Raw genomic sequence first — 15,747 nt, forward strand, 5'->3', positions numbered from 1 at the left:
GGTCGAGGAATTGATTGAGATCCCCATCGATGGAAGAGATCCGGTGAGAGCGCTGAGGGTAGGCTCAGAACTGGGAGCGCAAGCCCACAGAAGACTGGTTGAGTTTCTCAAGGGAAGCCTCGACGTGTTCGCCCGGACGCACGAAGACATGGAAGGGATAAGCCCCAACATCATGTGTCACAGCTTGAATATCGACGAGAAGGTTCCGCCCAAGAGACAGAAGCGCCGGCCCATGAACGCCGAGAGATCAGAGGCCCTGCGGGAAGAGGTCGACAAACTGATCAGAAATAACTTCATCCGAAAAGTCTTGTACCCCGAATGGGTCTCGAATCCCGTACTGGTGCGAAAGCCAAACGGAGAGTGGCGAACATGCGTCGACTTCAGCGACCTTAACAAAGCATGTCCCAAGGACAGCTTCCCACTATCTCGAATTGACCAGCTAGTCGACGCCACGGCAGGACACGAACTACTGAGCTTCATGGACGTGTACTCTGGGTACAACCAGATCCCAATGCTCGACCGCAACGAGGAGCACACGGTGTTTGTTACCGACAGAGGGCCCTACTGTTACCAAGTGATGCCCTTCGGTCTCAAAAACACTAGAGCAACCTACCAACGCCTCGTCAACAAGTTGTTCGCGGGGCAGATCGGAAAGACTGGAAGTCTACGTCGACGATATGCTGGTGAAGAGCAGGAAGACCGAGGACCATGTGGAGGACCTGGGGAGAATGTTCAGTGTCCTCAGAACGTACAAAATGAAGTTAAACCCCCGCAAGTGTGCCTTCGGCGTCGCTTCAGGGAAATTCTTGGGTTTCATGGTGAGCAGTCGAGGAATCGAGGCCAACCCGCAAAAGATTCAGGCCCTCCTCAACATGGCATCGCCAAGGAAGCCCAAGGAGGTCCAGAGGCTGACCGGCTGCGTGGCCGCACTAAATCGGTTTATATCTAAATCTACAGACAAGTGCGTACCGTTCTTTGACACCCTGAGGGGAAGCAAGCCATTCCTATGGACGGAAGAGTGCGAACTGGCGTTCCAACAACTGAAGGAACACCTTGGGAAACCCCCTCTACTATCCAAACATGTGACCATGGAGGTGTTGAGCCTTTACTTGGTAGTCTCAGAACACGCCGTTAGTTCGGTGCTAATTCGCGAAGAGAAGAAGGTGCAATTGACGGTATATTACACTAGCAAGCGCCTCCTCAACGCTGAGTCGAGGTATCCCCAGATGGAAAAGCTCGCCCTTACACTAATTGTGACAGTGAGGAAGTTGCGGCACTACTTCCAGGCCCATAGCATACAGGTCTTGACCAACCACCCACTCAGGCAGGTGTTACAAAAGCCAGACACCTCCGGTCGACTCTTAAAATGGTCCATAGAGCTCAGCCAGTTCGACATCGACTACAAATCGCAGACGGCTATCAAGGGCCAAGCCCTGGATGACTTCGTGGCAGAATTCACAGGGATACCAGCCGAGGTCGAGGAAGCTGACGAACCACCGCGATGGAAGCTCTACGTCGACGGGAGTTCCAATGACAACGGCAGCGGGGCAGGACTGGTGTTACACACACCAGAAGGACACAAGATCACCTCGGCCACCAGGTTTGAATTCCCCACGTCCAATAACGAAGCAAAGTACGAGGCGCTGCTTGCCAGACTCCGATTGGCGGAGCACTTAAAAGCGGGGAACCTCGACATCTTCAGTGATTCACAGCTTATTGTGAATCAAGTGAAGGGCCAGTACCAGACCAGGGATGAAAAGATGGCTGCGTATCTAAAGAAGGTTAAGGAAGCCCTAGGGAGGTTCACGGCTTATGACATACAGCAAGTGCCAAGGGCGGAGAATAGTAACGCCGACGCCCTCGCCAAGTTGGCGACGTCGAGAGATGCTGAGCTCTTGAACTTGGTGCCCGTAGAGGTCTTGAAAACTCTGACCACGGAAAAAAGGCCTGAGGTCGTGCCGGTGGGTTATCAGCCGAGCTGGATGGACCCGATCATCAAGTACTTGGTCGACGGTGAACTCCCTGAGGACAGACAGCAGGCCAAAAAGACGAAGTATCAAGCGACGAGGTATACAATGCATGACAGTCTCCTCTACTGCAGAGGGTACTTGACGCCCCTGCTCAGGTGCCTCGGCGCAAAAGATGCAAAGAGAGTGCTATCCGAAGTGCACGACGGGATATGCAGGAACCACGCGGGGGGACAGTCCCTAGCCTACAAAATACTACGACAGGGGTATTACTGGCCAAGTCTCAAGAAGGATGCAGCCGAGTACGTGAAAAGGTGCGAGAGCTGCCAGAGATATGCCCCCATCCCACGACTGCACTCAGAGGACCTAACCTCCATAGTGTCCCCTTGGCCCTTCGCTAAATGGGGGATTGACCTCATCGGTCCCCTACACATGATCCCGGGGGGTTCTAAGTTCGCTATTGTCGTCGTCGACTACTTTACGAAGTGGGTCGAAGCCGAGCCATTGACGACCATCTCAGAGGAAAAATGTACAAACTTCATATGGAACAACATAGTTTGCCGGTTCAGTGTGCCACATTCCCTCGTGTCTAACAACGGGAAGCAGTTCAACAATGACAACACCAGCCAATTTTGTGAGCTACTGGGGATCCACAAGAATTTTTCCTCCGTCGTCTACCCCCAATCCAATGGGCAGGTTGAGGCAGTCAACAAGATAATCAAAGTCACGCTCAAACAACGCCTCGACGCCTACAAAGGGAAATGGGCCGACGAGTTACCGAAAGTACTGTGGGCCTACCGAACAACGAGTAGAACTACTACGGGGGAAACCCTATTCTTAATGGCCTACGGGGTCGAGGCAGTCCTTCTAGTCGAGGTGTCCATTCCGACCAACCGGGTAACCCGGTACGAGGAAGATAGGAACGCTGAACTGATGGGCTTGGAGCTCGACCTCCTAGAAGAACGGCGCACAGATGCACAGTTAAGGCTCGCCGCCTACCAGGCAAGGACCGCCAGGTATTATAATAAGAAGGTCAAGCAAAAGCGCTTCGGGGTCGGGGACCTAGTTTTGCGGGTGGTAACCCCCAACACAAAACCTAAGAACTCCGGAACCTTGGGACCGACCTGGGAAAGGCCCTACAAAATAAAAGAGGTCATTGCTAATAGGTCGTATCGACTGGCAGAGCTCGACGGTCGAAGCATCAAGCATACTTGGAATACCGACCAACTGAAGGTCTACTACCAGTGACCACGAGAAGCGTCGACCTAACAAAGCAGGCTTAATGTTTTACTTTTGTCCCATCTCATTTCCCCTTTTTAGCAGGCAAAGAAGTCAACTTGTAAATTATACATGAATAATTATATGTCGATACATCGACTGATTCTTCTCACTACTTTTGGAGTGCATTATACGCATAATCAACAAAACCTGACTTACGACTAATTATTCTTACGCGGGTACGATCGTCTACTACTTATGTCGATACGTCGACTAAAGTTGTCACTACATCGATAACGATGCGACAAACAAGTCCAAGGCTGTCTTTGGCAAGTGGACGATATAAGCCCCCATGAACTTGCAAAGACGGTAGGGCTCTGGCCCAGCCATGCTTAAGCAACTAGCAAATTTTCTACACTTTTAATATTCTACTGTCTATGTCGAATCGTTGATAATGGTGCGCCAAAGCCAACTTCTAAAACTCAACTTTGGCAAGGGGGTATTAAGGCCCTACAATGAGCCCCCCCACAAAAACACAACACTTTTTTGACTCATAAGAGGCGATCGAGCCTACACGTAAAAAAAAAAAAAAAAAAAAAAAAAAAAAAAAAAAAAGGGTCTACAAACATCCACACAAACGGTGAGCAAAAGTAAGTATGAATATCATATAGAAAAGAAGTAAGAGCTTGCCTCAACCTTATGGTCGTTACAAATTATCAAATGTATATTGTCTGGGCCTCACGGCCCTAAAAAAAAAAGAAAAAGAAGTTGCAAGAACTTCCCGGTGGAACCCCCTCATTGCTCGCCATCGCCGCCCGCGGTCTGCCCGGCATCGTCCTGCGCTTGTTCGGCACCATTGGCCCCCTGCGCTGGCTCGACCACCTCCACGTCCTCACTGTCGGACTCGTCCAGGAAGGATAGGTCGATGTCTGGACGCTTCCTGCGGAAGCGGTCGAGGATTTGCTCCCCCGCAGACTGCATCAAGGACAATTGAAGCTCTTCGAACTCGGCTGAAGCCTGGTAGGCCTCGAGCCTTTGGTTGACGAGCTCCTCGAAGGCCGTCGAGGATTTGAATTGCTGCACACGGCCCTCGATCAAGTCCTTGAGCTCCTGGGACTCTTTGAAGGCATCCAGCCGGGCGTCGACCAGGCGGCGGAAGTCTTCAGAGGCCAGGAAGTCCGAGACGGCTTTGGAAGTGGCCTCCTTCTGCCGCTGCTGGAACTCCGAAGATGAGAGGTATGCCTCGACCCCCTTAGAGTTCCCCTCCTTAAAGCCCGCCTTGAAGCTGCTGGACTTCTCATGGGAGATATTATCCTCGAGGGACCGCACCTTCGCCTTCTCGACCTCCAATTCCATCGAGAGCTCGTCCTGGACAGTGCGAAGGGTGCTAATCTCCTTTTCGGCGGCCGCCGACGTCTTCTCGCCCTTGAAAAGGGTCTCCAGCTCTACATAATTCTGGAGAGCAAGCTCGAGGGCCTGAACTCCAGAAGGAGAAAAGAGTACGGTCAAGATGGATAAGCCCGACCTCAAGAAAGAGATAAGGCTGCTGCATACAAGCAGATGAAAAATAGTGATAGCAGTCGAGGTCAAGGCTTACCGAGAGTTGATGCTTCACGGTCAGGCGCTGCCAATCTAGGATACTCTCCCTAGCATAAACATCCCAGGTCTCCTCGTGGAAGAAGGTGTATATGGCCTGCAGAGGAAGGCTGAAGCGAGGCGGGAGGTGCAGAGCGTGAGTGAAGTCGAGGTCGACAACGTCGGGCACAAGGAACATGGGGTCATCAACCTTTGACCCCGGCAGCAGGACAGGCTCAGGGGGGAGGGGGCAGAACCGCCAAGTTTGTAGCGACCTCGGCGCCTTTGTTCTTCTCGAGGCGTCGACCTTGCCCGGAAGACCCCACGACTACAAGAGAAACTCGTGGCTTTGTCACCTTTTGCCTCTTCGGGGGGGGAGGGGGGGTTCAATCACGAATACCCCCTTTCTAGGGGTTACAGTGATGCCGGGTGAGACAACGGCCTCGACTGCGCGCTGGCTCGACGTCCCGCTCAACTCCGCACCGGTCTTGCTCTTCCTTAGCATGGCGGGGATGTTGTACTTCATCTCGGATGGCACGGCTACACGGAAAAGAAGAGACCAATTTAGGGACACCTCAACTACACCCCCCCCCCCCCCCCCCCCCCCCCCCCACCGAGCGTAGTAAAGCAAAATAAAGAGATTATAGGGAACGAGCAAACTTACCGTTGAGGAGATCCGCAGGAGGAACTACCGGTCGACGCAGGCGAGGAAGATCTACGACAAGGCCGTACAGCAGGCGGTTCTTCCTAGTGTTGAGGATTGAGGCATGTCGACGATCGAGGGAAAGGGACAATATCTTCTCGACGCGAGCGAGAGCGGTTGAGGAGAGCCTTGGGCGATCGACTTCGTCACCTACGAGTGGGAAATAGCAAGTGACAGAAAGCTCGATAGCGGCACAAAAATCTCAAAAAAGAAAGGGAAAAGGGAGGGAACCTACAGTATTTGCTGAATACTATCTGAGTCCCTAACGGTCGCTCACCGTCGAGGGGGTGAGAGTTGAAATTCCCCGCGAGGAAGAAAAATTGGGGCTTCCACCCGTGAGCGCTGGTGGTCTTCCCGACGACCACGGGTGGGACAGGAGGTTTGGACTTAGCATGGGAGGCTATGTAAAAGAATCCCCTTTGATTAGGGGAGGCCCGGAGGGAGTAGCAGTGCAAGAATTCCTCGACGGTTAGGTCGAGGCTCAAAAATTTCCTCCATAGTATTATCATGGAGTTTATTGTCACCCAACAATTGGGAGACAACTGTGCGAGAGAGATCCTGTGGAGGCTGCAGAGGGCCTTCACGAACGAATGGAAGGGCAGAGTTAGCCCAAAGGTGTGAGTGCTCGGGTATACACGGTCATGTGACTGGGGGGAGGGTTGTGAGCCCTGTCGTTGGGGGTTGGAATGATCAAGTAAAAGTGCAGGGGGTCGATCCCTGTGTCGGTGAATGCCTTCCTAGCAGTGTGGGGCCTGATCTTTGACGGGTCGAGGTCTGTGGCCAGCCACGAAAGGGTATTCATCGACACTGCCCCATACCCTCGATCCCCGGGGGAACCGACATGTGGGTCAACACCCTCATCGTCGAGGAGTACGAGTACGTCCTGTTGAGAGGTTGAGGCTGACGCCTCAGCGTACTCCTCGACTTGACGAAGCAAGGAATCCCCGCTTCCACCCGAAGATGTGCTCGAAGTCGCGACATCTTCAGGATCCTCTCTGACCCTGTGCTCAGAGACCTCTCGACCTCTAGTCTGCTTCGACGACATGTTCTGGAAAAAGGCAAACAATGGGGCGAGTTAGCTCCTAGTGGTCGAGAGGTCAAAAGTGCAGGGTAAGAGGAAAAACAGAATGCGCCGCGAGTCCCGGAGGCACAAAGCTAAATCCGGCGGCCTCAGCGGCGCCTAGACAGGTCAGGCAGTGTAGGCTCTGCCGTCGGTGCAAGGCCGGCGGCATCAGGCAAGACCACTTTCCCTCCTTACAGTGCGTTTTGGCACAACTGCCGCAAACAATGGAACCGAACCTATGGGAAGAACAAGGGGAATGAAGACTTACCGGATTCTGAGGGCAAAAGACAGTCCAAATGCGGAAGGATGCACGGAGGCAAAAGCTCGGGTGAAAATCCGGCAGAGTAACGACGTCCTGAAAGCTCGACGGTCAAAAAAATGAAGGCATGTGGATATATATACCCGCCAGAGGAGAAGTCCGGAGGTCCCCGAGGAGTCCAAAGGGCTCCAGATCTCGACCGTAGGATCTGATTTGGTCCCATCCGATGGTAGATCTGAGAAGGCACGATCGAACGGTCGGGGAGAGAGCAAGAAGAAAAGACTCGATCTAACGGCGACGATTCATCCCTCCAGTTCCACGTGGCACTAGGGAATTGGAGATGTGACGGTTGATACAATCGACGTGACTGCTCCACTGCCTAAGAAACCAACCGCAATGATGCCCTGTGCCTACGAACAACCGCCCTTACTCACAAAAAGGCCTCGTTTCCACGTGGCATCCTCGACGCTATATAGCCCGGAAAGTCACACCGTGACGTTCCGGTCTAGGGGGTAATTGTTACACCATGGTCGAGAGATCGGCCACCCTCTTGAACGACAGACGCCGGGGACTCCCCGCAGAGGATCGATCGCTGGCGCCGAGGGAACGCCACTATCTACGTCGAGAGACCATGCGTGGGAAGGGGCGTCGGGCGCAATGACTCGGCCTTCGGAGGCCACGGCGCCGAGGTAGCACTGTCATTTTTCTCTACCAGCTGTCTTGTCAACTCGAAGAGGGAAGTATTGATTCGATTGCTATTGCAAAAGTCAGGAGGTCAAGCGGCAGATAGGAAGGATCAGCCGCATTCCCCGGGACAGTCATCATGAAAACTCACCTACCCTCACGCCTATCGAGGACAGAGGATGGCTTCCTCCTTAGGAATGGAGAATACACATTCACATGTAAAGGCCTATAAATAGGGCCAAGAAAACCCAGAAAGGGGTTAGACACTAGGGCATTACCACGAGAAAGCTTGTAAACACCAAAACAAATTAGTGCATACACAAGTGGAATAGGCAAAAGAGTTATTGCCGAACCACTATAAAATTATTGTCTCGTTTATATTACTTTCCTGCTTTTTATCTCTGATTCAGTCATTAATGCAACCGTGAGTGTTTTTGGAGAGGCAATTACGAGTTGTCAGAAAAACACCGTCAACAAATTGCAGCAATGGCATTTGTGTAGTGGTTTTCGACTGAGGATGGACAAAGGCAGCAATGGAGTTCAAACAGCAGAATAAATTGCAGCCGAATAACATTATATGGAATTCTATAATCACAATAATTCACTCTATTGTGAATCAAAACATATCATGAACAATTATATTAATATAAATTAATAAATGCATGTATGTCAAAAATCGGTTCATAGTAGAATGAACACTCAATTTATTGACTAATTTGAAGCTCATGAGCTCCTTGAATCACAATATTCAGTCAGCCCATCCAACTAAATACTATCTCCATTGAATATTGGTTAAAGCCCAATAGGCCCATTTTGTTTAATACAGGCAGCACCTGCTTTTTGCTTTTGGTGTGCTTGGGGCATTTGGTGGTGGAGAATGTTTTGGAGAGAGGGAGAGGTAGAGAGGAGCTGTAGAGCCTCTTGCCGTGTTCGTAGGTTCTCTAATGATTTTAGCCGGCCATTGAAGTTTTACGATGACTATAGGCGACTTGTTTCCGCTACCTACCAAAAGAGGTAATCTTCTTTCGTCCATGTGAAATATGTCTAAATCCCAAATAAGTTTTAAAGTATTTTTAGATTTTTTAGCAAGATTAAATTATTATTTAATTTATGTTTAGATCATTTTAAATCTAGCATGTATTCCCTGCTTCTCGTGCATATGGGTCGGTTTATTTAGCGAATTAAAAAGGGACATGTGGCAACTTACTTGAGTTAACCATCATAGAATGCCACGTATTTTTTGTTATATTTTAAGATGACTAGTAAAATTTTATTATGTCTAGAAAGACAATTGTTTTGTCAAAAAGGGTCTACATCCAAAAACAGGAAGTCTCAAAAAGAAGTGATCAAAAACCTAAAATCCTAATTGATGAGACAAATAGATAGATCGATCTGCCAAGGAGAAAATTTTAAGTTTAATCATTATTTTTTCTAATTTTATTATTTATGTCACTATACAATTTTAAAATCATTATAAAAAAATAACCTACGTGTTATAAATTACGAAAGATAACCAACAAACTTATGAAAAATAATATACAAGTCACGAAGAATAACTTGCAGGTTATGAAAAATAACCTGGAAGTTATTAGTGGTATAAAATAAATTTATTATAGTGACAGAAATAAAATAATATTACTTTAATAATGACTTTTTTTTCCTCTCTAACTTATGTGAAGGAAATTACAAACGAGCCAGGATAAGCTATAGTTATAGTGGTCATGAAATTAGTTCAAGAAAACCAGGATTTTAAATAGCAATATAACATTGTTGCAGTACTAGTCTACCGATAAATCCACACCGTTCTTTCAATGTTGGAGGTCTGGTCAAAAGATTAGAATCTCCCTACCCCCAATTCAAAAAATAATAATAAAATAAAATAAAAGCATTGAAACCATACTTTTAACTCAAGCTGATCCAAATATCATGCTTCACACGTATAGCATAAAGTAGATTCATCTCAATAATGAACAATTGAGGGGGCGAAACGAAAGAGACAAAAAGACAACTTTTCTAAGCTTGGTACCGAAATATTTGTCTAAATTTATTGGTCAAAAGAGGTTTAGTTAACCATATAGATCTATACTCCAGCTGAAGAAGGGTGTCCTGTATTTATTCAAGAACGCATACAAAAAGAAACAAAGTACAGACTAGGAGGGTGTTTTGTTAGCTTCCAACTTGTATTTCATCTTCAGCAGGATTTTGATGTTAAAACTACCACTGTAACTACCAAATACTGTCATTGGATATTCCTTATGTCGAGACTCGAACCTATAAACTGTCGTCAAAAGGAAAACCAGATGCAAGTTCTAGTCCCAGCCAGTGGCAACAACAGTTTCATAGCCTCCCCCGTATGCATATTGACCAGCAGCATATGGCTCTGCATTGGGAGAGAGATGATGCTGACTGCTACTAGGAGCGGCACCCGAAACATCACATGGAGAAGCAACATTAGGATCAAAAGAATCTGCACCACCATAACTGCTAGAATAGTAATAGTTTTCGTTCCCTGATGTGGTACTTCGGTAGTCATAGGCGGCAAACTTGCTGCTCCCATGGCGTTGGCCCCCGCTACTGGAAATCGATGTCTCAGCATATTGGTGAAGCCAGTCAGGAATCTCCTGATTGGATTCATTCATGAGTTCGACAAGCACCTTTGCCAGTGGGAGATTCTTCTCGCTGAAAAAAGCAGTTGCAATACCAGATTTACCAGCACGTCCTGTCCTTCCTATCCGATGAACATAGTCATCTATGTCTCTTGGCAGGTCGAAATTAATGACATGCGCAACATTAGGGATGTCCAAACCACGTGAAGCAACGTCTGTGGCCACCATAATTGGAGTAGCACCGCTTTTGAAAGATTTCAGAGCTCGTTCTCTCTCCTTCAAATTCAATGAGTCGACGAATATTATTCCAAGGTAGAAAGAGGAAGCAAAAAGAAATTGTAAAACTAGTCAAGCATAATAATTTTGTGTTGGAAAAAGGTGGTACAAATAAGTTGTTTATACGATGCATCTCATATCTGGTTCTCTTTTTCCTCTTTGGCTTCTTGCCAAAAAAAAAAAATGATAATGGTTACCAAAATAAATACGAAAGTTCGCAAGAATTAACTCTATTGAGGGAAAAAAACAAAAAACAAACATAAACATAACAATCATAAACATAACAATCATAACAAAACAAATTGATAGGCCTTTACTTAGGCAGGTTTTCATTAGGGTGAATATGAGAAAAGAGAATGTAATTTGAAGTATACGCTGTTTTGTTGGTTGCAGTGGGTATTGTATATGGTTGTTAGTTTGTTAGAGGTTATTAGATGTTAGGGGGTTAGTGAGGGAAAGTGTCAGTTACTGGTGATTCTAAGTAGTTAGAGGGTAGTCTCTGATTGTACAATATCCTTAAATGTAGTTTTTCCAATTGTTGTAGTGAACTGATTTATGATAAACCCAAAAAAAAAAAAAAAAAGACTCACTATGCAGCTCGTTAAAAAGATAAGAGAAAAATCAAGCACATTATTGCTGTTAGGAAAAACGTGAAAACATAGAGAACACTAACCATTTGAACTTTATCTCCATGTATCGCGATTGCTGGAAAACCATTCACAGACAGCCAGTATTCCAAGGCATCTGCTCTCTTCTTTGTCTCGACAAAAACCAGGGTCAAAGCATGCTGCAGTGTAAACAATGGAATCCATTCGCTGTCTTAGGAAACAGTCAAGAGCCAGTAGAGGTTTAAGAAAACCATCCAAAATTGGTGAGACCATTGACAATAGCAGAGCAATTTCAAATTCCATACAATAGCATAACAAGTGCCATAACAGAGAATTTCAAAGTTGAAAAGACGCCACACCATACCTTTCCACAGGTTCCATTAACCTTTTGGTCATGAAGAATATGCATTAGATAGTGTCTTTTATCCATATCCTCAACATAGTCAACCTTCTGCGCAATAAGATCAGTGCTTGAACCAACCCTGCCAACAGCCAGAAATACGTAGTTTGAAAGGAAATCCGATGCCAGCCTCTGCAAGACATAGAAAGCAAAACCAAGTTACTCAGATACAGACACACATAATGATGCTTGGAACGTTCCTCCCACTGAAGTCTTATCGGTTTTGCATTAGCAAGAATATTTAGTATGACAAAAAAGTAAAATGAAAAAGCAGAATCACCTGTATCTCACTTGGGAACGTGGCACTAAACAGCATTGTTTGCCTTACTCCTGGCTTGGGCATGTCCATTCTCTCAACAATCTTCCTGATCTGGGGCTCAAAACCCATGTCCAACATCCTATCAGCCTCATCTAGGGTCAAATATTTTATCAATCTCAGTGAAATTCTTCCTCTCTCAATCATGTCAACTAAGCGTCCGGGAGTTGCAACTAGGATATCTACACCTTTTTCCAAATTCCGAAACTACAGAGTCAATAAATAACAAAACGCATCAGCAGGATGACAAAGGCAAAGCATAACAGCGCAATAGCTCATACAAAACTGCCAGTAACCATATTAGTAATCTAATTAAACTAAGGTCCGTTTGGCACAATGCTTTTAGGCAGCAGAAGATGCAAAGTGAACATTATGGCTTTTCGTTTAGTTTTCAGAACCACATTTCTTAAAGTGCTCAAAAGGACAAAAATGACGTTTAAACATTTTAATTAGCAATAAAAATATTATTTGTATAATCTTAATAAAGCTCTGGTACAAATTTCAAAGCCTTCTTTTAGAATAGCATTTTTAAAAAGCCATATTGTACAGCTTACACCGAAAGCTCTCTTAAAGGGCCAAACCAATTCACAGAGAAACCCTCCAAACACTCAAAACAGGCCCGAAACTAAACAAGAAACTTCAAGAAAACACCAAGAACATCGCAAAGGCTCAAGAATAAGCACAAATACATACTAGAATTTCAATCCATAAAACAAAACGGAAAATATATATGACTAGCCATGAAAACTTCAGGTTATCAATATATAACTAACCAAACAAACAAATGCCATCAAAACCCAATGCAAGAAAATAAAATAAATAAAGAAAGAAGGTATTCGACGAAGATGAACAAAACCTGATGAGAAATTGACGCCCCGCCATAAGCAACAACAATTTTCACCCCAGTTTGATAAGCAAACTTCTTTGCCTCGTCATGAATCTACCCAAAAAGCACGATCACAAAAAGACTACCATCAACACCACAAACCAATTAATTAAACAAAAGTAAATAAACATTATATTCCGTAATAAATGGCAACAGATAAAGAAACCAATAGACCTGACTAGCCAACTCTCGAGTCGGAGTGAGAATGAGAGCGCTGGGAAAGCACACGCCCGTCGTCTGACCACCGAAACGGGGCGAACGGCTCTTGATAATCCCACTGATGATCGGGAAGCAAAACGCCGCCGTTTTGCCGGAACCGGTCTGCGCGCAGGCCATGAGATCACGGCCGGCGACGGCGATCGGAATGGCGTGGCGCTGAATAGGCGTGGGCCTCACATACTTGCACCTCTTGATGTTTTCGCTCAACCGCTCCCCCAAACAAATCTCCACGAACGTGTTCGCCGCCGTAGGAATGTCCGTACCGTTCGCCTCCACCGGAATATCCTCGTACGCGTCGAAATTGATTCCTCCTCCACCTCCGCCGCCGCCGCCATTTCCGTCCTCCTCGGAAACTTCTAGGTCGTCGAACTTCTCGCAAACCTCGAATATTTCTTGGCTAAGGCTCCGGCTCGATCCCAAAGATTTTCGGCCGCGGCCGCGCCACTGGCCACGTCGGCCACCGCGGCCTCGACTGCTGCGGCTCGAACCGGCCGAGCCCGGACGGTTCGAGCGGAAACCGTGCTGAGTCGACTCGGTCGAGTACGAACCGTACGAGTTCCCGTTGTCGAACGAGTGCGCGCCATTGTTGACGACGCTGTTCCTGAGGTGGGGAGGGACGTAAGGAACCACGCGAGTCGCGGACTGAGTCGACCCGGTGACGTCGTCGGACCAAGACATTGTCATCTTTGCACTTTCCTGGCGCAGAAATCAAGTCGGAGACAAAGAAAGAAATGGAGTTAAGGCGTACGGATGAATTGCAGGTTGGTTCGGAAATGGGTTTACGTGTTAGGTGAAGAAAGTCTGTAGTATTGTTGTAGTGAAAAGACTGAGCTCCATAACCAAGACCTTCTCTCTCTCTCTCTCTCTTCTCTCTCTCTCTCTCTCTCTCTCTGGTTCTTCTTTTACTTCTCGCGATCACCGTGAAAAAGCCTGCAAAAGAGACGAAGAAAAACCTAAAAAGACCTAGAGAGAGAAAGTCGACACGATTCCCTAGGGGAGAGACAGAGGAAAGTCCGGAAGATATTTCCGTTCACTTTGCTGATTCAAGTTTATAATTCGAGTTGAGATGTGATTTTGTGTGAGAGCTTTTTACTGTAGCAAAAAAGTTAGATGTGACTGTTTCTGAGAATTTTTTACTGTAGCAAAACTCGAATTCTAAACTCGAATCGGTGAAATGAACAGGACCTTAATATTACTCTTTGTTTTACTTTTTTGATTAATTTCACTTTTATCCCTTGATTATTTTTGTGATCTTTTTTGGCCTCGAAACTTCAAAATATAAAAGAACACACCCTAAAGTCTAAACCAATTTTGTGTCCTATGTTCAAAACTCCGTTCATACTCCAACTCACCGGTAAGTTTTAATCGTTACTTATTTGCGTTGCTGGATGATTTTACTGGCTTTCTCAGTGAATCATAAGTGTTGATATGCGAAATGTAGAGGACAGTAGCTTTTTATGCTTTACTCGACCCACATAGGGTAGTTTTTCCTGCTTCCTGGTTGAATTCGAGCCTGGCTTCTGGGTTCTGGTAAACCTTAGTTGTCACGAGCATTTGCCGTCACCATTTTTATATGAATGGTCGACGTTATGTTGAGGTGTTTCAGCAGTCGTTATCTAGAATGGTCGTCGCTTAGAATAACCGTCATTTTTTCCTTCCTCTCGACTTAGGATTTTAACGTAGCTCCTTGTCTTTTTTATTACCAGAACAATGGCCTCAAAAAACACCCATCGAGAGGAACCGTCTGTTGTACGACCAGACTCCCCTTCTGTCGTGGAGATTTCATGGTCATCTTCCTCATCGGACTGCGACTCACTGTTGCGGGAAGTCGAGGAACATATGGCCGGCCCAAGCGACAACGGTAGCGATGCATATGACAGCGTCTGCCGAATGATCGACGAGGACGTCAATAGGAGCCCTTTTACAGGTGGCAGCGTGTGTGGGGTCGCCGCTTCTCTGGTGGATGCCCCGCTGGCTGCTATAAGTGGAGACCCAGATCAGCCTTCCTTCACAGCTGACACCGTGGCGTCGAGAGTCCGAAATAAGGACATCATCCGGGCGGTGAAGGATGGATGCATTGACGGGAGGTGGTTCGAATACCTCCTCCCAGACATGCATTTTAGGACTAGTATGCCCCCGACCGGATTCCTTCCTGTTTATACCAGGGCCGTTACTGCGGGGATGACCCTTCCGGTTCATCCCTTTGTAAAAGATTATTGCCATTTTTATGGCATTTCCCCCGCCCAACTGGTGCCAAATTTCTGGTACTGCTTTGCTGGCGCCTGGATCTTGTGGAACTAGCAGTTTGACATGGATCTCTCTCTGGACGAGTTTAGATTCATGTACAGACTGTGCCATGTTGCCAAGTACGAGGGGTGGTATTTTCTGAGTGGGCACGGGAGATCTCAGCCCAGATTTAGTAAGCTAATTATGGGCATTCCCTCGTCGTCACATGGGTGGAAACCCATGTTTTTTATGATACGCGGCCCCTTTAATTTTCATCCCGATGACCGCTTGCCCCGCTGAAGGAAGGTGCAGGCGTCGTTTGGGAACATGGGTGAGACTTTGATTCCCTTTCTTTCACCTTACTTCGCTTTCTCCCTTTTTATGCTGACAGTCTTTTTATCCTACAGCCAGACAGGACCGGCTGAAGTTCTCCGGAAACAGTTTGGTGAGGATTGAGAAGGCCTTCTCGTTCCCGTCTGAGGTTCGCCACATTGACACCCTCCTTACCCAGGCCAATCTTCAAAGTGCCGGGTTAATTCTTGATCTCCCAGACCCTACTGACGTCGACTCTGTCCGCGAATACTTCCATTTAAGCGACGAAGGTAAACCCCTGTTGCCGCCGCCTTTCTTGTAATGGCATTTTGTTTATCCAAGCGTCGATTATATTTTGGTCTCGCCGTTTCTGTAGAAATGGCGTCTTTGAGGATTCAGCTTCCCGGTAGTCAGCCGTCTGAGCCAAGC

At 47.0% G+C, this 15,747-nt stretch overlaps 1 protein-coding gene across 1 annotated transcript; it reads right to left on the minus strand.

Moving 5' to 3' along the window:
* Positions 1-9,368: 9,368 nt before the first annotated feature.
* Positions 9,369-13,784, minus strand: LOC21389711 (DEAD-box ATP-dependent RNA helicase 52B). The gene is made up of 6 exons (XM_010095423.2): positions 12,736-13,784; positions 12,532-12,615; positions 11,640-11,882; positions 11,324-11,491; positions 11,025-11,138; positions 9,369-10,351 (listed from the first exon to the last, which is right to left on the minus strand). Exons 1-6 carry the CDS (start codon positions 13,462-13,464, stop codon positions 9,779-9,781), a joined length of 1,911 nt encoding a protein of 636 aa, XP_010093725.2. The 5' UTR covers positions 13,465-13,784; the 3' UTR covers positions 9,369-9,778.
* Between the last annotated feature and the right edge of the window lie 1,963 nt (positions 13,785-15,747).

Source organism: Morus notabilis, unplaced genomic scaffold, assembly GCF_000414095.1.
Source record: "Morus notabilis unplaced genomic scaffold, ASM41409v2 Scaffold515, whole genome shotgun sequence".
Taxonomy (NCBI): Eukaryota; Viridiplantae; Streptophyta; class Magnoliopsida; order Rosales; family Moraceae; genus Morus; species Morus notabilis.

What these genes read in the sequence shown, in the direction of transcription:
- LOC21389711 (XM_010095423.2), bottom strand. Translation starts at nt 13,464, where the DNA reads ATGACAATGTCTTGGTCCGACGACGTCACCGGGTCGACTCAGTCCGCG. An exon ending in CTCGAGAGTTGGCTAGTCAG is followed by an intron (nt 12,616 to 12,735) that starts GTCTATTGGTTT and finishes CTTTTTGGGTAG; the next exon opens with ATTCATGACGAGGCAAAGAA. An exon ending in TTAATGGAACCTGTGGAAAG is followed by an intron (nt 11,139 to 11,323) that starts GTATGGTGTGGC and finishes TTTACACTGCAG; the next exon opens with CATGCTTTGACCCTGGTTTT.